This window comes from Lepidochelys kempii, chromosome 3 (assembly GCF_965140285.1).
Source record: "Lepidochelys kempii isolate rLepKem1 chromosome 3, rLepKem1.hap1, whole genome shotgun sequence".
NCBI lineage: Eukaryota > Metazoa > Chordata > Testudines > Cheloniidae > Lepidochelys > Lepidochelys kempii.
In genome coordinates, this window is record NC_136382.1 from 153,674,669 (window position 1) to 153,701,458 (window position 26,790).

A 26,790-nucleotide genomic window follows, 5' to 3' on the forward strand; every position below is an offset into this window, starting at 1 on the left:
TTTTAGAAATGCATCAGAAGGTGAGTTGAGAGACAATCCCGTGACCCTGATGACGCAACTGTTTAGTGAACTTAATACATTTGAATGTTCAGTTCAGATTCCCCCAAACACTTAGAATCATAGAATATCAGGGTTGGCAGGGACCTCAGGAGGTCATCTAGTCCAACCCCCTGCTCAAGAGCAGGACCAATCCCCAATTAAATCATCCCAGCCAGGGCTTTGTCAAGCCTGACCTTGACTTATCCAATCTTTGGGCCCAATCCTGATCCCACTAAAGTCAAAGCCAAAATTTCCATTGGAGCTGATTGTTTATGTTAAGGGTATGTCTACACTGGAGCTAGACAGTAGAATTTCCAGCTCAGGTAGACATACCCACACCAGCTCTGATCAAACCCATATGCTAAAAACAGAAGTGTAGCTATGACTGTGCGAGTGGCAGGAGGGGCTAGCCACATGAGTTATGTTCCTAAGGTCTTGACAGGATCATACTCAGGGCAACCAGCCCATCCTGCTTCTCACACTACCACAGGTATACTGCTATTTTTCGTGCACTAGTTGATCAAAACTAACATGGGTATATCAACTCAAGCTGGAAATTATATCTTCCAGTTCACTGTAGATATACCCTGGCAGTGTAAAGGAACTTTAAAGTGCAAGTAAATGTAATTTAAGACGACTTTGTGGTCCAATTTTATGCTGCCAGCATGGTGTAAAGAAGTTTTAGCATAAATGAGAATCCAGCCTAATGGTAGTAGGATTGAGGTTATCTTTGCCAACCCATTTTTCTGAGTCTACCCTGTTTTCCTGGAAATTGCATGAGAACAGGTTTTCTCCCAAGAGTTCTTCTACTTTTTGCTTCCAACCAGGCCAGAAATGTGTCATTTTTGAACATTTCGGGTTCCTTGTCTTACCAAAAGCCAGGAAAGGCAAATGCATGTGATCAATGATGGAAGAAGAGCCATCCCTTGGGACACTTACACATAAACTTGACAAAACACGGAAGGATGTGTTTTCATGTACTATGCTGTGCTTTCAAGATGATTGACTGAATGGAAGGGACAACCCCAGACCCCACCCTATTACCGGGGGCCGCCCAAAGCCCCACCTACCTCCCAAAGAACCCTCAAGACCCCTTATCGTCCCACCACCCCGTTCTCCAGCAACCCTCCTCGCGCCAGTGACCCGTCAGCTGGACGATGTTTTAAATATAAAGGGAAGGGTAAACCCCTTTGAAATCCCTCCTGGCCAGGGGAAAGCTCCTCTCACCTGTAAAGGGTTAAGAAGCTAAAGGTAACCTCGCTGGCACCTGACCAAAATGACCAATGAGGAGACAAGATACTTTCAAAAGCTGGGAGGAGGGAGAGAAACAAAGGGTGTGTGTGCCTGTCTATATGCTGGGTTTTCTGCCGGGGATAGACCAGGAATGGAGTCTTAGAACTTTTAGTAAGTAATCTAGCTAGGTATGTGTTAGATTATGATTTCTTTAAATGGCTGAGAAAAGAATTGTGCTGAATAGAATAACTATTTCTGTCTGTGTATCTTTTTTGTAACTTAAGGTTTTGCCTAGAGGGGTTCTCTATGTTTTTGAATCTAATTACCCTGTAAGATATCTACCATCCTGATTTTACAGGGGAGATTTCTTTATTTCTATTTACTTCTATTTTTATTAAAAGTCTTCTTGTAAGAAACTGAATGCTTTTTCATTGTTCTCAGATCCAAGGGTCTGGGTCTGTAGTCACCGAGGCAAATTGGTGAGGCTTTTTACCAAATCTTGTCCAAGAAGTGGGGTGCAAGGTTTTGGGAAGTATTTTGGGGGGAAAGACGCGTCCAAACAGCTCTTCCCCAGTAACCAGTATTAGTTTGGTGGTGGTAGCGGCCAATCCAAGGACGACGGGTGGAATATTTTGTACCTTGGGGAAGTTTTGACCTAAGCTGGTAAAGATAAGCTTAGGAGGTTTTTCATGCAGGTCCCCACATCTGTACCCTAGAGTTCAGAGTGGGGGAGGAACCTTGACACATGTGATCAATGATGGAAGAAGAGCCATCCCTTGGGACACTTACACATAAACTTGACAAAACACGGAAGGATGTGTTTTCATGTACTATGCTGTGCTTTCAAGATGATTGACTGAATGACCTAACAGCTCTTTGTCACCTTTAACTTCCACAGGTGTGTGAAAATAAGGAAACCAACTGATTCATCCAACTACATACTGACAGCCTTATGTAGCCATTGATAACCATATGCATTAGGTGTTTGTTGCATATGGTAGGACATGAGTTAAAACTAGTTAATCTTGGCTTGCAGTAAGCAACCACATGAAGGACAGACATATTTGAAGCAAAGGTAAATAATTCTGGAGGATCATTGGGTAAAATAACTGAGTCTTAATAAGAGCTGAAAGGACCTGCATAATTTCTTTGACTTTTCACAGAATCACTGTCCCAAACTCTACAGTAGGATATCAATCCAAGAAGCATAAGTTCAGGTTCAGTATTATATTGCCAGATCAACTCTCATTGGATGATTTAACCAGAGGCACTGGGACTATTCCACTACCATCTGCTCGCTTCAGCCTTTTCCAGATTAGCAACACCAGTGTTTATGAAGGGTATGCCTATGCTTTATTTGGAAGCGAGCCTCCCAGGCTGGGGGAACAGTCTCATGTTGGCAGGGTGCAAGCTAGTGTGCTAAAAATAGCAGTGTGGACATTGTGGCTTGGGCTTTCAAGTTTAGGGGGTTGGGTGGGCTTGAGAGCCTGTGCTCCAGCCCAAGTTGCAATGTTCATACTTAGACTTGCACTGGTGGCTTTAAGCTATTGCACTAAAAATCAATCTGCAGACATACCCTGAAGGGGAAACTTAGAAAACTGTGCAAAAATGCAGCATGCAAAATGGTGCCAGTAGCTACCCCAGGCAGAGGGGGTATTTGGATTCTGGGCTTAATTAATGCTTTGCCCAGATGCTAACCAGCACATAGCATTAGAACTGTAACTGGGAGGACATGCAGAGGACAATCCATAGTATGCTAATGTCTAAGAATTAGGACTCCTTGGATGTACACTGTATTGCCTTCACAGTACCTCAGCTTTTTGCTTCTGTCATTTGTCAGATTGGTTTGGGGGCCTCATTCAGCAATACTTTACTCATACTGTTTACCCTGTTACATTTTTCAGAGGCTTATACTTGGCAAGCATAAGGCTGACAATTAGCCTTGCCACTCAGAACTTCCTTTCTCCACTCTGCCACAGGGCAACTCATCTGCCCACGCTTAACCCATCCATTTTATGTTAATTTGTCCTTAACAAAGTATTTTTACCCCAGGCCATGCGTTGCAGCCACTTCCCTTGACAGAGGAGGGCTAGAAAGTACATTCTTTAACGTCCCATCAGTAGCACCCCTTACTGGCCCCCATCCTGTGGTCACTGTAAATAGTCTATAGGGCCAATCTGGGGAGCGAGAGACCCACTCAGGAAATTGAATCCCTGTCTCTCAGGTTGCTATGGAGTACTAACCACTCGGGCAGCATAGATGCCCCAAAGTTTGGGGCCAGTCCTGCTTCCATTGAAGTCAGTGGGAGATGTACCATTGATTCCAACGGGAGCAGGATTTGATCCTTTAGAAGATATTTCACTCCCGGTCCTGATTACTGGGTGTTGTTACTCTGCATATATGAACAACATCCACAACTCACCCCAGAGGTAGCTGAATTTGAGTGATGGATGATTTCTTTGGGATGAAAAATACTGTCCAAATCTAGGACCATCAGTTTAGACCTAAATTCTGCTCCACCCCATACAGAGCTGTCTTCTCACAGTTTATCTCTACAGATCATTTACATCAAAAGTGCATCATCAGGGAGCAGAGGTTATAGCTGATGTGCTTTATGACAGTGAAGTTAATCCTAGCATTCAGGTCATCCTCCCACATCTTGATTTTTCTTGTCTCTCTCCCTGGTTGAGATCCCAGATGACATCCCATATTTGGACCTTAGATAAATTGAGAGGTGTGATCAAGTGTCCACCTGAGAGGAGAACACCCTGGGCTATGCTTGCCCCACCACCCCCAATAAAAGGTGTGATAAGAAATGAGCTTTAGTTACAAAAGCACAACTTTTGTTGTTGTTTTTTATTTTATTATATTTTATTTTTTTTAAAGTAACCCAGTCGAAAAGGGAAATAGGCAGTTTGGAGAAGAAACAGTTACTTTGCTCCCTGTCTGAGTGTAGGTTTTATTCATTGGCATGTTGTGTCACTTGCTAGCTAACAAAGCAAATCTTGGCCCATAGAACCTGTCATGGCACATGGTAGATACATATGCTGCTTCTGAGTCATAAAGCATCAGGCACCCATTCTTGGGCTGTTCCATAGTATTTTTAGACAAGGGAGAAATATATAATTTTAAGAAGCTGAGAGAGTGTTTTTTTTTGATTTTCCCATAAATTGTCCATACATTCATCCAGGGCTTTGGGATTGCATTTGTATTTTGGGATTTGTAATCCCCCCACCCTAATTGTGTCTCCCAATGATTGTGTCTTGTACGATGGGGTTCTGGTCCATGAGTAGGGCTCCTTGGCACTATGGTAATACAAATAAATACGAATACTGTTGCTCACTGAAGGAACAGAAATGGACACCGTGTAGAGTCAAGCACAGGAGTTTATTACACACAGCGCTGGCAGAGTGTCACTTTGCTTATCAGGCTCAGAGACACTGCAGAACAATTGATTACAATAGATTATATATAGGGTGCTCATTGGGCAGAGAGAAGTGACGGGGATGGGATTTCCCCATCCCCTGGATAAGTTCTAGCAGCAAGACAAGATAAGCACAATAAGACAATGGTCTAAAAGATTACATAATGGCTCTGCTCATGGCTCAAATTAACATATTGCTAACGCACAGGTAATTACCCTTAAACTATTTCTATTAAAGTGTATAGGTTAAATCCTAATTTTGGGGTCCAGCGGAAGGAGGTAGCAGCTCTCCCGGTTGACCAACAGGTACATTCCTGGAGATTTAAAGCAAAAAAGCAGTGATTAGTATTTAACAATAACAATTGTTTATAGTTTTACCCTTGCATTTCTGTGAACTGGGATTGGCATACATCTGTGAGGGGAGGGTGTCATTACTCAGGTCAATCCTGTTAGGCCTCTCCCTGAACTCTGCTCTGGCATCTGTACTAGGGAGTTAACTTTGAGGTCCTTCTCAGCATTTTGTGTGTCTATAACTTGCAGTAAGGACACCCAGTTACAGCTCACCATCTGGAGTTATGCTGACTCCGCTCATTGACTTGAAATGCACAAGGTTGTCTGTTTACCCCAGCTTTCTCTTAACCATGTATTGTTCTTGGTTAGCTAGCCCTCATGCCTCAGACCAAACTGTGGACTCCAGGCCTATATGAAAAGTTCTTAACCAAAATTGTAGTTAAGATCTTACACCCACATTAAATGGATTTTGGCTCTTCACTCACGCCCAGTTCGACAAAACACTTACGCACAAGTTTAAAGTGAGGCACATCCTGAAGTGCTTTGCTGAATCAGAGTCTATATGTTTAAAAGGGTGGGGGAGTTTAGCAAAAATTAACTACACTATCCTATTGCATAAAAGCTCGTGTGTTAATTCAAGTCAAGTTGCATTTTTGCCACCCATGCGGACTGAAGTCCTTCTAGATGCCTAATTATGATTACTTTTTTTTAATTACTTACCAAGTACCCTAGATGTGCATGGTGCTTTACAAGATAAATGATGATGAAGTCCCTGCCCTGACAGCCTTGCAATATATGGCTGAAAGTGACTGGTGATTTTGGGTGCCTCAATTCTTGGAGGCCCAACTTGAGATGAATTAAAGGGGTCCGATTTTCAGAAAGCTCTGAGCATCTGCCCTCACAAAATTAAGATGTCTCAAACTGAGGCACCCAAATCACTAATTACTTCTGAAAATCTTAGCCATAGTATGGCCCTAATCTTGCAGTTGGATTTGTGAAGGCACATGGACCTGTCTGAGTGGATCAAATGGAGGACCTGGGTGAAAACAAGAATGGATGGAAGAGATAACAAACACGACGGCCCCTCCGCTGCCATATTTTGAGGCCTAGCAAACACCATTGCATCACAATGTGGGTTTGTGACATCATGGGGACCGTTGCTTCCCCAGATCTAGGGCATGGCTGTACTTGCAGATGTAGAGCGCTTTGAGTTAAACCAGCCTTCGGAGAGCGCAGCAGGGAAAGCTCTGCAGTCTGTCCACACTGATAGCTGCAAGTGCACTGGCATGGCCACATTAGCAGCTCTTGCAACGGCCACAGAGAGCAGTGCATTGTGGTAGCTATCCCAGCATGCAAGTGGCTGCAATGTGCTTTTCAAATGGGGGTGCGGTGGAGCATGACTGAGTGTGTTGTGTGTATGTGGGGGGAGAGAGAGTGGGTTTTTGGGGGGCTGAGAGCATGTCAGTATGCTGTATTGTAAGTTCAGACCGCAGCAGATCCCCCTTTCCCCACGCCTCTCTCTCTCATACACAGCATTCCACAGTAATGGTTGCTTTGTCCCGGAGCAGATAAGCAGCCGGCTGTCAGAAACAGAGCTTTGAAAGGGCATTTCCGCATTCCTACAGCAAGTTCAAAACAACGAGAAGAGTGGCCACTTGACTTAAGAGGATTATGGGACGTTTCCGGAGGCTGATCAAAGCGCAGTAATGCAACACCTCATTCACACTGACGCCTGGGCGTTTCAGCCGAGGTGCACTAAGCATTCTGCTTCTGGTGGAGGTGGATTACCAGGAGCGCTCCAGCTGCAGAGTCCAGGCGCTCTATGTACCTTGCCAGTGTGGATGGGTCGTGAGTTAGGGCGCCCGGGGCTGCTTTAATGCGCTCTAACTCACAAGTGTAGCCAAGCCCCTAGTCAGAGCTTGCCAATGAAATAGAGTTTGTCCTGCTAGGATACACTCAGAGGTTGACAAACCTATGTTTGCTCTGAGTTAAGAGGTCCTCTTTGATTTGTAAAACTATTTCTGCCGTCATCCTCACTGATGTTCTGAATGCTCTGTGTAGATAATGACTTACAAATAAAATATGCTCTTGTTAATAGAATTTCTACAAATGAGCAAAGAGACCTGCAGGAACTATCCTGCATTTTGTTGGTCCAGGAGGAGCCATGGAATTTATAACTAGCTTCATTTACACCTGATTAGTGGCTCGTACCCAGAGTAATAATCATTCTCCACTAACTACCTGCAGCCTCGTGCATGTAAGCAACTCCGACGGGAATGGAACAATGTATTGCTAATATCAGAAGTTCCAACAAATAATTCCATCGCCTGGAAGCCACCGACACTGGCAGGGAAATTGCAAAGGCCGATAAGCCCTTGTCATTATTTTCCTCCTCGTAATAATGTGTCTGGTCAAGCCAGAGGTTCAAGGCAATAAAAGCTGTTTGGAGAGAGTCTTTTAATTCTTGAGAAGTGACACTGTTTCCTAACAAAGCTCAGCGTTGTCAGTGGAAAGGAACGTGCTGATGAGGCTGGCAGTGTTAGTGCCCCATGGGGTCCTCAGAGCTCGGCAGAGCTCCCACTGGTTTGATCTAGTTGCCGTGAAGAGAGAGAGAGAGAGACTGAAAATGAGATGGAAAAAATCCTATACAGACATGAAATAACCATCAGACTGAATTAAAAATGCACAAAGTCTCTCTCACTCACTCACACGCACACACGTTCTCCTCTTCCCCATCCTGCCTCCTTCCCCGTGTCCAAAACCTTTGCACACAATGTTAGCTGCACATGCTGGGAGCTCTTGGATATTTCAGTTTGTTCCATCAATACCTTCCTCGTGATGGAATCCGTTTGAATCTTGCAAGGGGCTCCGGAACACTCCACTCCTACTGCTGTCGCTGGGAGTTGAGGGTGAGTTGCCACCTCTCAGGCTTAGGGCTCTTAGATGGTTGGCTCTTTGGGGCAGGAACTGCCCCACTATATGTTTGTATATTGCCTAGCACAACTTGGAGCCTTCTCAGCTGGCCCATAGACTTTACCACAATACCCACGATAAATAATAATAATGTAAATGTCAAGTTTTTAAGGGTGGTGAAATGGGTTTGGATAAAAGAACTGACCCAAATTCCAAGCCTTTTTTGGACGTTAGAAAAAACGGTCATTAACTTACAGCGTAAGTCTGATTTTTAATAAAGTTCTCTGCCCCTTGATTTGATGTTCCCTGATTTTGCAGCTGGAATGGGAAGAGGCGATCTCAATATACAGCAAGAGAGGATGTTGTTGTTTTGGTATTTGACTCAGTAAAATCTGGGTCGTACTGGACAGTTTGCAAGACAGCTTGCTCTGGAGAGACTTTTAAATTGGTCTTGGCACATGGTTCAGGGAGAAATTCAAGTCAGCCCAACCTAAGGAAGACCCCATGTTCTCAGAAGCCATCCACAGAGGGCAAATGGATGGCGATAACTCCCCAAATGGGGGGAAAAGATGATTAAAACAGCCCTGGACTTTAGAAGCCCAGTTCTGAAATACTAGGAGGAAGAGGGAACCACATACATGTAGAAATAGCCAGTCAAGAAGCACGCACTCTCCAGAGCTCAACCACAAAGTGTGTTGAGATGGAGGAGGTTGGGTTTTCTTCTCCTACTTCCCTGAACTTTGCGCTTGTCATCAGAACCCAAAACTGATCTTCTCCATTCTTATCTACCCCTAAGTCCCATCCTACTCCTAATAGGGATAGAAAATTTCATGTCCATCTCTAAACTAATTTAAGGGGTAGATTTTGACTTTGGGCACAGCCCAGGCCAGTGGGTCGTGCATAAACTACATCACACAAGGAATATCCCTGGGCAGCACTGTACCTCCGAGACACCCTCTGGGTATGTCTGTGCTGCACCTGGGAGTAAGCCTAGTGTGTCCGAGAGCCCAAGCTGCAGCCCCAACTGCAACATCCACTCTGTTATTTTGAGCATACTGACTTGAACCCAGCTAGTGCAAGTCTGTCTTCCTGTGCTGAGAGGCATGCTCTCAGCTGCATATTAGACATACCCTCAGAGACCCAGTGCCTCCACTTCTTCCCCCTTGCTCCAGAGAAGGTACTAATTTACTTCTGGCCTATACCAGCAATAAATTGCAGCCGGCACTCCCACACCCTCAGCTCACCTTCCCTGGCGAGTGAGCGGGTGGTAGGATGGAGCCAAAGCTCCACCCATTCCCGGCCACTTTGTGCCCTGCTGAGTCTTACATGACAAGACACACAGTCTGGGTTGCCTATGTAGGACTGTAAGGGGTAGGGGTTCCTAATCACCCATGTGGGCATGTAGTCTGAGTCAGAATCTAGCCCTGTAGCTCTCTCTTTCTTAGCCATGCAAATGTTAAAAGACAAACACAATAGGGGTCCTGCAACACCATCGCTGAACCAGTGGCATGTGCACTTCTAAAAGCAATTCAGGTCAGATTAGGATCCTAAAGACTGGACCTTTCCCCAAACCTCTTGGGTATGGCTGGAAAACTCATGAAAACCACCTTCCTCATGAGATTTCCAGGACTTCCTGCTTCAGTCCAAGCTGGAAATTACAGTGAGGTTAATTTTTCTCATGGTGCTTGGACATTTTTTTTGCTGTCTTCAGGTAGACCCTAGAAGCACAAAGGTGCCCAGAAGTGAAAAATAATGGGGCAGGAAATAAACCAAATGTTTCCACACTTCAAAAAAGGATTTTAAGGTTTGGTTTTAATTTCTAGGTGGAGGTTCACATGGGTTCTCGTTGGTTGCTCTGAAGGACAACTGACAGTTTGACCCCTTTCTCTCTCATTAGTTGCCATGGATCATTATGTAATCTTCATCTGCAAAGAAAGGGGAATGAAAATGCAGCATGGAAGCCCAAAGCGAACAGCTTCATTATTGCCAGCTGCTAAGGTGTCTGAGAAACCCGCTCGCTCCAGAGGAATGGGCAGTGGGTGTCCAAAGCAGGATGAATCCCCAGGAGCTAATGTGGCTCAAAGAAAGTCACGGACCAACTTATTTCTCTTTGTTGACTGATAAGGCAGTAGCAAGGATAACCTGATAAAAGCCCACTGCTCCAATTGCAGTACAGGAAAGTGATTGTTCACTGTGGCAACATCGTAGGACGTATTTCTTCTCTGCCAGATGACATTTTCTTGTGCATTTTCTCCCCTCTGGCTCCAGGAATAATAAGAAATTCTAATTATCGCATTAAATTCATTTGTCTTTCTGTTTGCCTACTCACACTGGTCTCTGTTGCTCTTACATTTTTTTTTATTACACCAGGAATTTTGATTGCTATGCTAATACTATCTTACATTTAAATACTTAGGACTTTTCATCCTGAAGCATCCCAAACCGCTTGGCATATAAACGAATCACTTCACCTGCCACTGAAAATGCAGTCATCCCTGGAGTGAAATGTAGCAGCTGTTTAGCAGTGCCTTGCATCACCATGCCACAGCTTAGAGAAGGAGAGAAAATACAGTTACAGGGGCTACATTTGGATCTAAAATTTCCACCACTGATTTTTGTGCACTGATAAATTCCCACTGATTGTGTGCAACTGCTTTCGCATTCATTTGTAGTATGTCTTTCTAATGTTCTATATTTTTTTGCTACTGTCCTCGGACTCTTAATATTTTGAATCCAGTAGTATTGTGATCATTAAGTTCAAGTTGTTCTCCTGTTAGGTCCAACGTAACATTTGACCTTGTTGGCTTTTCAACTTGTGTCTGATTTAAGATCCATTACACCACATTCTATCCCTGCATGTTTGTAAGACAATGGAGAATCTGGTGCCAATCAGCTCTTAGGGTGCTAGGTGCAGTACCATAACCTGAAGAGGGCAGAATCAGACCCTATATCCTTTTAATCAGAGATGTTTTCAACAGGTGCTGTTCAGATCCACATTGGGCTGGGGTTTGGGTTCGAAGCTGAATTAGGCCTAGAGTTCAAGTGCCCCAGCAATGAAACGTCATGACCGCTTCTCTTGGAATTTTGCTCCAAGATTGTGTAATGTTACACGCTCTGCTTTTTAGGGAGATTTTGGTCATCTAGTGGTGAAATCTGGTGGGAATGGCCTTTCCTGTGCATTTGAATCAAATGAAAAATGGGCTCTTTCAGCTCGCTGGAGCGGACTCTGAGTCTGGGAGCTTGAAATTGAAACTATCCTCATCAACCTGAAATTGTAAGGGTGGCCTAATTAGACTCCTGGTTTTGGCCCATTGCCATTTTCAGTCTCATATTTTTCTCTGGACAGCGCCTTAGTTAAACTCCTGCCAGGTTCACTACAGCCCCCATGCCCACGCTCCCGTGCCGCAAATAAAATATACAAATGAGGATTTACAATGCAGTAGGGTGCAAAATTGCTCCTAACCTTTTCTCACAGGAAATAAATGAGACTGGAGCTAAACAAAAATTGTATTTGTCATTTGATTAAAACCTTTCCCAGTCCATGTAATCCAAATGACTTTATGAATTACTGTCATCAGGGCTAGGGTTTGGAGGAAAGATTCCCAGAAGTCAGGGAAAAAAAAGAGAGAGAGCGAGGATGAATGGTAAATCTAAAACTTAAAGGGGGGAAAATAGGTTACCATCATCTCCCCACCTGTGGCGTTTACAGAATTAGACAACTGTCTGCAAGGAAATGGGCTGTTCTTATCTACAAATAGCAAATGGCAGTACCTGGGAAAAAGGCCAATCTGCTAACCTCCCCTTTCTGCTTTTTCAGAGTGAATTTAATGTTGGCAAACGGTGCTAAACCGACAGCCCTGGAGACCAAGGTCCTCTGTGTAGCCACAGAACAGGTCCAGAATACACTGTAGCAGTGACAGCTTCCCACAGGCCACCCTGCAAACATGCCTAAACCTTAAGATGGTGGTACCACCTTGGTGCATCAGAGAGGAACTTAGTCTTCTTGGCCCATCCTATCCTTGGTGTCTCTTCTCAAACTGCCAACAAAGGGTAGATGATGGAGACTTCTGATCCACTGGAGGCAACTGGAATTAACTAGCTCCCTTGTTACCACTTTCTGCAGAGGTCATACATCCAATTGGCCACAAAACCTGATTTAGCCAGTTACCCAGAAGTGGCCTTCAGGGTCTGAGTTGAGATGCACAGCCCTGGAGATGCTTACATGAATGAATGGATAACTTCAGTCTCCAATGACTGTCTATGTTTGGAGAGGCATTTCTGTGATGCTTATCATAGTCTGAGCCTTTCATATGTGTTAATCTCTGCAACTCTTCTGGGAGATTGTCTTTCCAGGTGCAGCATATTGACCAATAGGGTCCAATGGAAAGAGCACTGGACTCAGATACAGCAGATTGTGGTTTTAAATCCCAGCTCTGACCCTGTTCTCAGCAGTGATGTTGAGCTTGTCACTTCACCTCTATTTCCCCTCCCATCTTTTGTCTGCCTTGTTTATTTAGGCTGTAAACTCTGCAGAGCAAGCACTGTGTCTCATATGTGTGTGTGTGGTGGTGGCTTGCACAGTGGGGCCTAGAGCTGTTACTGGGATATAAATAATAATCTCATTTTTGAGGTGCACAACGGAGAAAGAAGATGGGGGCTTGCCCAAGGCATGCAGGAAGTTTTGGGCAGGGTCAGGAATAGGACCCAGACTCCCTAACCCTTGTGCACAAAAATATGCTTTATCCTAATCTTGCATCTCTTACCAATGCTAAATACTGTACAAAAAAAAAATTATAACAATCCATACAGCCTTAAACTGGTGAGAAAATATGGAAGCTTAGTGCTATAATCCTCAAGTCATTTGCTTTGGCCTTGATTTGTATGCATTGACATCCTGTCTGTTTGAATTCAGAGCATTTATTTGGTAGAACAGGTTCATTTCTCGCTTTTTCATGCTCTCAAACTGTATGTATAATGACATTTGCATAACAGAGATTTTTCTTTGCTTCCTCTTCTTCCCAAATTCTTTCACTTCTCACAAAATGCTATTTTGCCTCTACACCTACGATTACCTTTCATGTACTGATGTTTATAACTTAAGCACCCATATGGCGGCTACAGAGAACCCTAGCTGGTTTCTAGCCAGGCCTATAGGGTATTGGCTATAAGCCTATTCTACTTAACAAACCCTGTTCTTGATGTGAAATCTAAACCACAGGGTGAATCTTGCTGGGATACCACCAGTCACCTCCTTTTATCCAGCATTTCAGTGCCGTTTAGCTGCTGCTTTAACAGCTAGCAGGAATGAGGTCATTCCTTTTTATTTCCAAGGTTTGATGATGGTTTAAGCCTGCAATTTAGCAAAGGGCTGATACATTTTTTTTCAGTGTATTAGCATTCTTTTATAGAAAGAAAACAAACTGCTCCAAGGGAGAGACTGTGGGTGTGTGGTTGGAGGAGCGGCTCAGGAAACAGAAGCTCTGGGTTCCAATCCTACTGCTGCCACAGACATGCTGTATAAGCTGGGAAGAAGTCACTTAAATGTCTGTGAAGCAGACATCAAAACATTTCCTTCACAGGGTGGTTGTTAGGCTTAATTAGTGCTTATACAGTGCCTTGCGCTCTTGGAATAAAAGGGGCTAGATAAGTCATGTATTTTATTATTTATAATTTACTTTACTTCTAAACCCTCTCCCTCAGGAGAGGCTCTTGGGTTGCCAGGCTAATAAGTAAAAACAGCAATAAACATCTCTTTAAAAAAAGATCCACACCATATAAATGTGGCCAGATTACAAAACAGCTGTGAAAAATAACAGGAAATCTAGGTCATCTTTGATTTTTCCAAAACCGATGTTCTATAACTGCCTGTTACCTGAGACAAAATCATGTCTCCTGATATGTAGTCAGTTGTTTAAAAATGTCCTTGATTATGCTAAAGCTTGATTATGCAAACACCTGTAGGGTTCTGCATGACATTTGGATAATCAAGGTTGTACTGTAAGGAACTGATCCACTGCTCTTATTGGAAGGGCAGTTATTGAATACAATGGGCATTGGATCAAGCCCTAAAAGAACAGCTTAAGTCAGCATTTTCCAAAGTGTGGGTGCACCTCCTCAAGTAGAATCAAGCAGTAGCCAGGGGACGTGGGTACTCTTCACAGATTTTCCCTAAAATCTTAATTTATTTTCAATCCCTCGCCATCATGGTGGCAAAGAAAACCTTGAAAATGTAAAGCATGTGTAACAGATGCAGCAAAGTCTGCCTGAGTCTGCCGAGAAACTGAAACTTGCCCCCATCTAAATTCTCTGCTCCCTGTTTCTAAACATTCAGTAACTCCCTAGTCAAGCAATGCATTTTAACACTCCCCTAACTTATTATCCGATCTGTGTGTTAGACTCATGGGAGTTAAAGTAGATGCTCAGAAAGAAAGGTGATAGATTCCTTAGAAATCCTAGGAACAGGTAAGCAGACAGATATGTAGCCAGTGAGCTCTGGTAAAGATTTGTTCTCCTCCAGTCTATCTCCATGCCTGCAGGGCAGTTTTCTTAAGGATGTTGAGCTAATGTTTTTGCCAGTCAAACTTTAAAGCAGAGGCCGCGGCCCACCCACTTAGCATCCAGGGCCGCCCAAATCTGAGCAGAGGTGTCTTGCTGCCACAGCAGCCTGGAGCATCACTCGGGGCGGGCACCTGAGATCCGGGACGGAGCTCTGCGCCCGCCCTTCAGAAAGCTACACTCCGGCAACTCTGCCTTGCCATATTCTGAGCTGCCCCCTGCATGTGCCCAGTTTGGCAGGTGAAGCCTTGCGTCCGGGGGCACCAGAGCTAGGAAGAGGGCCTGGCATCGGGGAGAAGCTGAGCTAGCACAATCTGTTCTTGCCCGTGCACCCGAATCATAGAATCATAGAATATCAGGGTTGGAAGGGACCTCAGGAGGTCATCTAGTCCAACCCCCTGCTCAAAGCAGGACCAATCCCCAACTAAATCATCCCAGCCAGGGCTTTGTCAAGCCTGACCTTAAAAATATCTAAGGAAGGAGATTCCAACACCTCCCTAGGCAACGCATTCCAGTGTTTCACCACCCTCCTAGTGAAAAAGTTTTTCCTAATATCCAACCTAAACCTCCCCCACTGCAACTTGAGACCATTACTCCTTCTTCTGTCCTCTTCCACCACTGAGAATAGTCTAGAACCATCCTCTCTGGAACTACCTCTCAGGTAGTTGAAAGCAGCTATCAAATCCCCCCTCATTCTTCTCTTCTGCAGACTAAACAATCCCAGTTCCCTCAGCCTCTCCTCATAACTCATGTGTTCCAGACCCCTAAGCATTTTTGTTGCCGTTCGCTGGACTCTCTCCAATTTATCCACATCCTTCTTGTAGTGTGGGGCCCAAAACTGGACACAGTACTCCAGATGAGGCCTCACCAATGTCGAATAGAGGGGAACGATCACGTCCCTCGATCTGCTCGCTATGCCCCTACTTATACATCCCAAAATGCCATTGGCCTTCTTGGCAACAAGGGCACACTGCTGGCTCATATCCAGCTTCTCGTCCACTGTCACCCCTAGGTCCTTTTCCGCAGAACTGCTGCCTAGCCATTCGGTCCCTAGTCTGTAGCTGTGCATTGGGTTCTTCCGTCCTAAGTGCAGGACCCTGCACTTATCCTTATTGAACCTCATCAGATTTCTTTTGGCCCAATCCTCCAATTTGCCTAGGTCCCCCTGTATCCTATCCCTGCCCTCCAGTGTATCTACCACTCCTCCCAGTTTAGTATCATCCGCAAATTTGCTGAGAGTGCAATCCACACCATCCTCCAGATCATTTATGAAGATATTGAACAAAACCGGCCCCAGGACCGACCCCTGGGGCACTCCACTTGACACCGGCTGCCAACTAGACATGGAGCCATTGATCACTACCCGTTGAGCCCGACAATCTAGCCAACTTTCTACCCACCTTATAGTGCATTCATCCAGCCCATACTTCCTTAACTTGCTGACAAGAATACTGTGGGAGACCGTGTCAAAAGCTTTGCTAAAGTCAAGATACAATATATCCACTGCTTTCCCTTCATCCACAGAACCAGTAATCTCATCATAAAAGGTGATTAGATTAGTCAGGCATGACCTTCCCTTGGTGAATCCATGCTGACTGTTCCTGATCACTTTCCTCTCATGTAAGTGCTTCAGGATTGATTCTTTGAGGACCTGCTCCATGATTTTTCCAGGGACTGAAGTGAGGCTTACTGGCCTGTAGTTCCCAGGATCCTCCTTCTTCCCTTTTTTAAAGATTGGCACTACATTAGCCTTTTTCCAGTCATCCGGAACTTCCCCCGTTCACCACAAGTTTTCAAAGATAATGGCCAATGGCTCTGCAATCACAGCCGCCAGTTCCTTTAGCACTCTCGGATGCAACTCATCCGGCCCCATGGACTTGTGCACGTCCAGTTTTTCTAAATAGTCCCTAACCACCTCTTTCTCCACAGAGGGCTGGCCATCTCTTCCCCATGTTGTGATGCCCAGCACAGCAGTCTGGGAGCTGACCTTGTTCATGAAGACAGAGGCAAAAAAAGCATTGAGTACATTAGCTTTTTCCACATCCTCCGTCACTAGGTTGCCTCCCTCATTCATTAAGGGGCCCACACTTTCCTTGGCTTTCTTCTTGTTGCCAACATACCTGAAGAAACCCTTCTTGTTACTCTTAACATCTCTTGCTAGCTGCAGCTCCAGGTGCGATTTGGCCCTCCTAATTTCATTCCTACATGCCTGAGCAATATTTTTATACTGTTCCCTGGTCATAAGTCCAACCTTCCACTTCTTGTAAGCTTCTTTTTTATGCTTAAGATCTGCTAGGATTTCACCGTTAAGCCAAGCTGGTCGCCTGCCATACTTACTATTCTTTCGACACATCGGGATGGTTTGTCCCTGTAACCTCAACAGGGATTCCTTGAAATACAGCCAGCTCTCCTGGATTCCTTTCCCCTTCATGTTAGTCCCCCAGGGGATTCTACCCATCCGTTCCCTGAGGGAGTCGAAGTCTGCTTTCCTGAAGTCCAGGGTCTGTATCCTGCTGCTTACCTTTCTTCCATGTGTCAGGATCCTGCACTCAACCAACTCATGGTCACTGCCTCCCAGATTCCCATCCACTTTTGCTTCCCCTACTAATTCTTCCCGGTTTGTGAGCAGCAGGTCAAGAAAAGCTCCCCCCCGGTTGGCTCCTCTAGCACTTGCACCAGGAAATTGTCCCCTACGCTTTCCAAAAACTTCCTGGATTGTCTATGCACCGCTGTATTGCTCTCCCAGCAGATATCAGGAAAATTAAAGACACCCATGAGAACCAGGGCATGCGATCTAGTAGCTTCCGCGAGCTGCCGGAAGAAAGCCTCATCCACCTCATCCCCCTGGTCCGGTGGTCTATAGCAGACTCCCACCACTACATCACTCCTGTTGCTCACACTTCTAAACTTAATCCAGAGACACTCAGGTTTTTCTGCAGTATCGTACCAGAGCTCTGAGCAGTCATACTGCTCCCTTACATACAGGGCTACTCCCCCTCCTTTTCTGCCCTTCCTGTCCTTCCTGAACAGTTTATAACCATCCATGACAGTACTCCAGTCATGTGAGTTATCCCACCAAGTCTCTGTTATTCCAATCACGTCATAATTCCTTGACATCACCAGGACCTCCAGTTTTCCCTGCTTGTTTCCAAGGCTTTGTGCATTCGTATATAAGCACTTGAGATAACCTGCTGATCGCCCCTCATTCCCAGTATGAGGCAGGAGCCCTCCCCTCACAGACATTCCTGCCTGTGCTTCCTCCCGGTATCCCGCTTTCCCACTTACCTCAGGGCTTTGGTCTCCTTCCCCCGGTGAACCTAGTTTAAAGCCCTCCTCACTAGGTTAGCCAGCCTGCTCGCAAAGATGCTCTTCCCTCTCTTCGTAAGGTGGAGCCCGTCTCTGCCCAGCACTCCTCCTTCATGGAACACCATCCCATGGTCAAAGAATCTAAAGCCTTCTCTCCGACACCACCTGCGTAGCCATTCGTTGACTTCCACTATTCGACGGTCCCTACCCAGGCCTTTTCCTTCCACGGGGAGGATGGACGAGAACACCACCTGCGCCTCAAACTCCTTTATCCTTCTTCCCAGAGCCACGTAGTCCGCAGTGATCCGCTCAAGGTCATTCTTGGCAGTATCATTGGTGCCCACGTGGAGAAGCAGGAAGGGGTAGCGATCCGAGGGCTTGATGAGTCTCGGCAGTCTCTCCGTCACATCGCGAATCTTAGCCCCCGGCAAGCAGCAGACTTCTCTTGGGAAAGTTGGGACCAACCCAAATTTCCACTCCTAGCTACCCCACTGCTTTAAAGTCCCAGGCAATAGATCTTTCTCGATTTCCCTTTAGACTAACACCATTCCTCTTTGAAACACTGTTCAATGCCATTCTGCAGCTGTGACATCTGTGTGGCTTCCCTCTCGTCCTCATTCCCGTCCCCTAGGAATTTCACATCAGTGGCACAGATAACAGTCTGATTTAGGCCCAATGATCTGGATTGGTGAATGTTTCTTCACCCTGTTCATACTCCAGGTACTGGATATAATTAGAGAGGGGCCTGAACCAAAACCCAGAGAGCAGAGCAGTCCTGAACCTTGAAGGGGCTTAGAATCCAAACCCAGATCCAAATGTCACACTCTGGATCTGATTCTGACTGGAACCTCAGACCTTCAATTACACCTGTGCATAGTGAGTGCAAAATGCTACCATACTGGAATGAGACCCTTGGCTCCTATCTCTGTAATGGGCTGTACCTAAACAGTTGGATACATAAAATCATAGAACTGGAAGGGACCTCTCAAGGTCATCTAGTCCACACCCTTGCACTCAAGGCAGGACTAAGTATTCTCGAGACCTTCCCTGACATGTTTGTCCAACCTGCTCTTAAAAATCCCCAATGACGAAGATTCCACAACCTCCCTAGGCAATTTATTCCAGGGTTTAACCACTCTGACAATTAGGAAGTTTTTCCTAATGTGCAACCTAAACTGCCCTTGCTGCAATTTAAGCCCACTGCTTCTTGTCCTATCCTCAGAGGTTCAGAAGAACATTTTTTTTCTCCCTTCTTGTAACAACCTTTTATGTACTTGAAAACTGTTATCATGTCCCCTCTCACGCTTCTCTTGTCCAGATTAAATCTAATTTTTTCAATCTTCCCTCATAGGTCATGTTTTCTAGACCTTTAATCATTTTTGTTGCTCTTCTCTGGACTTTCTCCAATATGTCCACACCTTTCCTGAAATGTGGCGCCCAGAACTGGATACAATACTCCAGTTGAGGCCTAATCAGCGTGGAGTAGAACAGAATTACTTCTTGTGTCTTACTTACAATACTCCTGCTAATACATCCCAGAATGATGTTTGCTTTTTTTGCAACAGTGTTACACTGACTCATATTTAGCTTATGATCCACTGTGACCTGCAGATCCCTTTCCACAGTACTCCTTCCTAGGCAGTCGTTTCCCATTTTGTATGTGTGCAACTGATTGTTCCTTCCTAAGTGGAGTACTTTGCATTTGTCCTCATTGAATTTCATCCTATTTACTTCAGACCATTTCTCCAGTTTGTCCAGATCATTTTGAATTTTAATCCTATCTTCCAAAGGAATTGCAACCCCTCCCAGCTTGGTATCGTCCGCAAACTTTATAAGTGTACTTTCTATGCCATTATCTAAATCATTGATGAAGTTATTGAACAGAACCGGACCCAGAATCAGCCCCTGCGGGACCCCACTCGTTATGTCTTTCCAGCATGACTGTGAGCCACTGATAACGACTCTCTGGGAACGATTTTCCAACCAGCTGTGCACCCACCTTATAGTAACTCCACCTAGATTGTAGTTCCTTAGTGTGTTTATGAGAAGGTCATGTGAGACAGTATCAAAAGCCTTACTAAAGTCAAGATATACCACACCTACCACTCTTCCCACTCCCCCTACCCCCCCGCCCCCATACACAAGACTTGTTACCCTGTCAAAGAAAGCTATCAGGTTCGTTTGACATGATTTGTTCTTGACAAATCCATGCTGACTGTTATTTATCACCTTATTATCTTCTAGATGTTTGCAAATTGATTGCTTAATTATTTGTTCCATTATCTTTCCGATACAGAAGTTAAACTGATTGGTCTGTAATCCCCCAGGTTGTCCTTATTTCCCTTTTTATAGATGGGCACTACATTTGCCCTTTTCCAGTCTTCTGGAATGTCTCTCATCTTCCATCACTTTTCAAAGATAATTACTAATGGCTCAAAATCTACAAATGCAAAATCTGGCTCCAGGGCTAGGAGTATGAGTGGTTCTATGGTAAAAATACTAGCCTAAGCTACAGGACACCTCATTTCAAGTCCTAGTTCAGTCACAGTCCTCTTCTCTGACCAGAGGCAAGTCACTTATCTGTAAAATGGTGCTAATACTTCTTTACTTCGCTGTGGTGCTGTGAGGGTAAAATCCATTAGTGATTGTGAGGCACCTAGATATTATTGTGATGAGGGACATTTAAGTAGGTAGCTTCCAAATTTTCAAATTGGGCATATTTTTAGAGACCATTTCCAATCACATCTGCAACAAATTGCTCTGAGTTGGAATCGTTTGAGGGGTATTTATTATTTTAAATGGAGATCCTATTATGTCTCTTAATCCCTCAAAGGTATTTGCATAAAAATGCTATTTGAAGGGATTTCCCCTCATTTCTCAAACAATGTCAGTTTGAAATTGCTTCTGATTATTCCTCATCAAAAGTCTCATCTTTATCTGAGGACTGTGTTCCAATTCCTTATTTTCTCCTTTTCTCTCTGACTGCATACATTTAAAGCCTAATTTCAGCTCCAAACATCATGCTAAATGTTATCTGTTCCTTTAGATCCCTACTTAACTTGTCTTAATTTCATCTCTTGCAATTGTAACTCATTATTCAGGTTATTTCTCACAAGATTGATTTGAGTATTAGGGGATCATTTACTTTTCTAGTATAACAACCACTTCAGGTTATAAATTCTGACTGTAAGGAGAAAATGTGCTTATCAGTTTTGTCATCATTTGTGTGAGACAGGATTGGGTTTGTGTTGCAGATACTTTCATAGCTAGTATGAGCTCTGTTCCTTTATTTTCTGTGGATAGTCCTTTGCTGCTGTCTCTGCTGCATATTAAAAAGTAGATTGAAGTTACTGGACCCTTACTACCGTTTTCTGATGAGATTTGACTGTATGCCTGAACTGGGAAGATCTTCCCATTACAAACTGACATTAAGACTGAAATGCTACTTTAGGGGATCAGATGGCTTAAGTGGCTGCGAACTGTGGTTTATGTAGCTATTGTTTGGAAATCTTATGATTGTTTTGTGTCCTGTATCTTTAAATTTCTGAGTCTGCTGGAGGCAGCTGCCATTTTATTTTCAGTTCAGCTGCAGCATGTTCCTGGGGAGAGACACACAGTGCTCTCAGTTGTGGAGATCTTATTGTCTTGTTTTCCCTTGGTCTAAATCATTAAGATGCAGTTGCATAATTATCTTCTATGTGGAAATATGTAACCACAGGGTGTTGTGGAGTCTCACTAGGTCACTGAGTTGAATCCAGTTCAGGTCCAGATACTAACATCAGTTGGCTGCTGACCTAGAGTGAAATGGGATGATGGGAGTCTCAGTCCACTTCCCAGTAGGCTGATGTCATATTGCAAAATCTCTCCTCAGAGTGGGCACCTTTGCTAGCACCTTGCACATGCAGGGCACGGAAAGTGAAGTTCCTTCTTACTCAGAGAGGTGATCTTGCCAGGTCTCAGATGGAGGGCAGGATGGGGAAATCTCTCTCTGCTTTATGGATCAAATGAGGTCTCCAGGGCTGCTGATGCCTCACCACCCTTTCCTCTGCATACCCATAATTTATAGTGTCAATTGTACGTAATGGGTGAGATTGTGAGAACAAACCGTTATGGCCCATGGCAAGGGGGGAACAAGAGTGGCTTTAAGCCTAAATGTCCCACAGCATAACTCACGCAGCTCAGAGTGTCCCTCTAAATTAAAACAGCCTAGCCTGGTCTGCATCTGAGTGGCTCAAAAACCAGGGGTGCTGCTCAGAATGGGCATAGCGGAGCGCACTATAGCTCCAGCCCTTCCCAAACCCAGTCTCGTCTTCCCCTCCCACAACACATTGCTTGCCAGGACAGCTACCCAGGGCACCCTACAGCTGTTTCATACAGTGCCTGCTCTAGGGGAATGCTTCACAGACTTGGCAAGGATTTTTTTATGGCTCCTACATACTGCCACAGAAGCAAATGGGGTGTGGCATGAGAGTAGGGTAGAGAAGTGCTTCCAGTAATGGGCCAGGCAAAACTGCCATGGGCTCATAGCTTGACAGTGCGGGTAGTGAAGCTTCCATCCCTTGCCTCTTGATCTTTACATGATAGGTTTGCCGTCACTAACAGCAGAGTCTTAGCGGTTTTATAAGGTCCTTAGAATGATTCCAGCAGCTGAACTCCATAGAAATATGGAGTTTTTTTTTCTTATTTATTTAATTGTATAGTGTCATAGCTGACGTGCTCACGCCATTCAGGCCCCTAACAAACCCTTGAGGAAAGGCTTCCTTTGGTTATGCTGCAGTGTCATGCTCATGCAGTGCAATGCCCTGTCGTGATGTTATCATCATCTAAGGGCTCAGGGACATTGCATAGTCATGCAAATGTCACATTGCAGTATAAGGATATTAGAAGGGGACCAATACTTGATGTTTCACTGGGTATAACGAGGCTGCAGCATCCACCCATCAAGCTCAAGGTCAAAGAATAGTTATTTGTAGTTTTCATTTGCATGTAACACTGTACATATACCCAGCACTTTATAGGAAGAATAGAGTCAAAGGGCTTGATCACACTCCATTACTCCTGGCTGACACCAACATAAACTGGTATAATCCAAGGGTGAATCAGGCCCATCGTCTCTGCCCTGAAAAGATTTATAATCTAGATAAAACCTTGAGACAATGGCCAATCTGACCCTCAAAATCAGTTGAGAGCTCCGAAGCAACTCTTTCTCTGGAGATGTCTGCTGGAGTTCCTGGTAAGATTTCTTGCATGTGCCTTCTATTCAGACCAGGTGAATTTCACCCCTATGTAGAAGACAAGCACAAGGCCTATACACCATATAAATCCAGCTTAAACCCTGAATTCATTGCATGCAGAAGATCAGTATAAAGGCCATATACCACACTAGACCCACTGATATCTTTAGGCCCTTTGCACAAGGGTGCGTTTTGGAGCTTGTGTGGGTATTAGGTGGTGCAGTAGGCCTTGTGCTGCCCCTCTGCACAGGGTGAATTTCACCCATCTGTGGGTCTTGCCCAATTTTGGCCTCGCTTTTGGCCTCAGTACCACCTTTCTGCAGAATTTTTTCTCCTCGGTTTTGTCTGTCTGTTTTCTCTAGGCATTGAGCCCAGTCTAGTTTAATTTTTGTTTGATGCACAGCATCTTAGATACTCTTTAGAGATGGGCATGCTATAAATTAATAAATAAAAATGTATGGATGTTTACAACCAAGTGTCTGGCACTTGCCAAGCAGATAATGAAGAAGCTCTCTGTTTCCAAGCCTTCTGTTCTTCTAGTGGGTTGCAGGAAGGATCCTGATGGGGCCGGAAGACCTTTGCACAGAGAATTTGGGAAGGCTGGGTACAGCTTTTTTTACCTGATTTTTGAGAAGCAGCCTGTGATTTTTGTGGACATAACTTTGCATCTACAAATTAGTGACTCCAAATTCACTGTGTATATACAAATGTTGCAGCTGTCCCTGGGGAGCAGAAACAGGGCCACTCTCACTTGAACTAAAGGGGTGACCCCAGTAATTGTAACTAACAAGCTGGTATAGACTTTGGTCCGGTCCGTAGGGTGTGACCTGCTCTCACACAGTCAGACAGTATATCACAATAACACTTAGATGTTTAACTACCTGGTGTGTGGGTGCGATCGGGTATACAGATATCTAAGTGCACACGTAGTTGCACCACAAAATTGGAGGCTGATTTTGTAGCTCCTTTTAAAAACCCAGGCCTTAGAATTGCTCCAATTTGTAAAAGGCTCCAATAGTTTTCTAAAGTAATCCCCTCTATATGGTTATCTACTGCAGCCTTAATTGAAAAGCTGGTTTTATGTGACTGATTGCTTGAGAACAGCTGACACTCATAAAAGGAAACATTGAAGATCTTGTTAATGACATGTTGTCATTTTTTCCCTTAAGTTCTGGGGCTGGGGAAAACAAACAGTTACTTGGTTCTAAACAGAAGGGCCCAGCAGCCTTCCCCAGATTGCTGATGCCAAACTGAAATTGATTGATTGGACTGCATTTCCCTGGGAGAAAAGCTGTGCCCATTTACACTGCGGCTGCATTCGGAAATCCACGGAATATGAAGTATGACATATCTGGCAGGGAACGGCAAAGTGGCGCAAATGACTTTGCCAAACATAGCTCTCTTGTCAATTATCTACCGGCTCGAACTCTGCTCAGGCCTCGTCAGCGTAGTGCTTGCGACGCTAGGGCTCCCAACACTGCTGATGCTGCTAGAGCTGAGCCAGTGCTGGTGGTGGGGGGAAGATAGGGCAAGATATCCCTGGTGTGGATGAGATCTAAAAGAGGGTCCCTGGAGTAACGAAATTGCATTAAAAGGAGCTGATTGGCTTATTTCCTGACCAGCTGATATTATTCCTTGGCGATATTGAGACAGATTCTCATTTGCACTAATGCCCTTCACGTTGCTCTGCCAGCGTAAGCTGCTTTAAAGTAGGTATAAACGTAATACAGTTCCCAGGCCTCTTTACACTGCCAGAGTGGTGAAAGTTAAGGGACGTTGGTGTAAATGAAAATCTGGCCCATTTTTTCACGAGGCTGTAGCAGGGGAATTTGTACGATCTCTGGAACAAATTCAGAGGTGTAAGCTGGTGTAACTCAAGCACTGAGGGCCAGCGTCACCACTGCATTACTCCAGCGTCACACTGGGGGAAACTTCATGGAGTTACCCGTATGCCAAATGGGAGCATTGCAATGGCTAATCAGCTCCTGAGGGAGCAGAAAAATGTTCACGCTACAGTGATTTAGCTTCAGTGAGACTCAGTTGGTCTCCAATCAGAAATAGAACCTATAAGCCACAGGGCGCTCTGCCCCCTTTGCCCTGCTCTGATGAGACAAAGGGGCTATACAGCTGACCTAGTTACAATTAACATTATGTAATATTTGTATTCTGGCCTAGATCTAACTCAGGGCCCCACTACCTCTACATACACAATAATTATCTCTGCCTTGAAGAGTTTGCAATTTAAATAGACAAGACAGAGACAGGGCGGGAGAAAGGGAATATTATGTACCTTGACACATGGGGAGCTAAGGCATAGAGAGGCTAAGTGGAGTTGAAGGAATCTTTAGGTGATGTAAAGCCAGTATAGCTGGCTCTACACTGTCCCTTTTAATATCCCTCAGTGCATGGAGCATACCTGGTAGTGGAGTGAGGAGGAGGCAGGGCCAGAGCGTGCTGTGCTTCAGCAGTTCCTGGCTTGCGGGTGGTCACCTTGTAGTCAGGTTATGGCATAGAATAGCCCTCTCATACTGCTCTGAACTGTGGCCTTCAGGCTCAGGGAGCTGTAACCCGGCTGCAGCTTCACCACCTCTACTATGCCCAACCAGACTGGGTACAGCAGAGGATTGAGCCAATAGTTTTTTTAGGTGGACATATGAGAAATCATGGATACTCCCATGCCATTTCAGCTACACTTTTAAACATGCTTTACCTAAAAGATTTGGTTTATCCAGTGAATTATGAGAAACTGTAGCCTGGTGCAAAATCATTCACCTACCAGGTGTGGTGGGAGTGGAGGAATGACATCTGGGCGGTCATTGTCAGCAGCTCTGGTCTGAGCACAGCACTGAGAGTCAGGAGACTTGGCCTCTGACACTGATGTACTGTGTGACCTTGGTGCAAGTCACTTAACTTCTCTGAGCCTCACTTTCCATACTTGGGGAAACCCTCCCAATTTTGTAAAGCTCTTCCTTGAGATCTCTCTGATGAAAAGCACCAAGAAAAGTGCAAAGTGGTGTTGTTGTTTATACGTGCCTCCTTAAAATGCCATTGATCTAGGCCACCACCAACAAATGCATGTATTAGTATTCTTTATAAGTATTCTTGGGGCATTTATTACCATAGTACCTGAGATCCTATTTACTCCTTTGAGGAGTGAGCAATTTCTCAGTGTTAAAATAAGATTAATGTTAGGGGAGACACCAGTAAAAAGCTATCAAATTCAAATTTGAGGCTGACACCTCCAGGGGAAATTTTCAGTGTGGTGGGTGAGGATTTAGCTACATGACTCTCATTAATGAATACCTAGATACCTGTGCATTACACTGTAACTGTCCTCTCCTCTCTCAATGCACAGAGCTGGGGATAAAGGGCACAAGGCATAAGCTGAAGATAGAGGGTGATAGGCGTAACTAAGGACTTGTATGGTTTTACATCAATTTTTGTCAGACTCAACTTTTCCTTATTCTAGTATGAAGAGATTATTCTACTGTGTTTATTCTAATGTGAAGAGATATGCCAGAGATTGAAAATTGCTGGGTTGGCATCTCCAGAGACTGAAGGCTTCTATTTTTCCCAGCGAACTAAGCAGCAGAAGTGTGAGTATAATGATGCACTGCATGGGTCATCAGTAGGGATTTTCAGTGCTGCAGCATAAACCTCTATCAATTAAGCACTAAGTAAGCTCTTATCCTCAAAGGAACTCCCCACGAGAGGGTGAGGTGGCATATAGTTTGCCGATGCATTGTATTCACTTTTCCAGGTATGTCCCATCCCTCTCATGGCAGGACCATCTTT

At 44.7% G+C, this 26,790-nt stretch overlaps 1 protein-coding gene across 1 annotated transcript in view; it reads right to left on the reverse strand.

Annotated features, from left to right (window-relative positions):
• Nucleotides 1–4,662: 4,662 nt before the first annotated feature.
• The window catches only part of LRFN2 (leucine rich repeat and fibronectin type III domain containing 2), a 285,606-nt gene continuing 263,478 nt past the window's right edge, over nucleotides 4,663–26,790 (reverse strand). Inside the window, exon 3 of the mRNA XM_073338583.2 lies at nucleotides 4,663–5,010. Within this exon, the coding sequence (XP_073194684.1) occupies nucleotides 4,950–5,010 (61 nt within the window). The 3' untranslated portion in view covers nucleotides 4,663–4,949. The remainder of the gene's footprint in view (nucleotides 5,011–26,790) is intronic.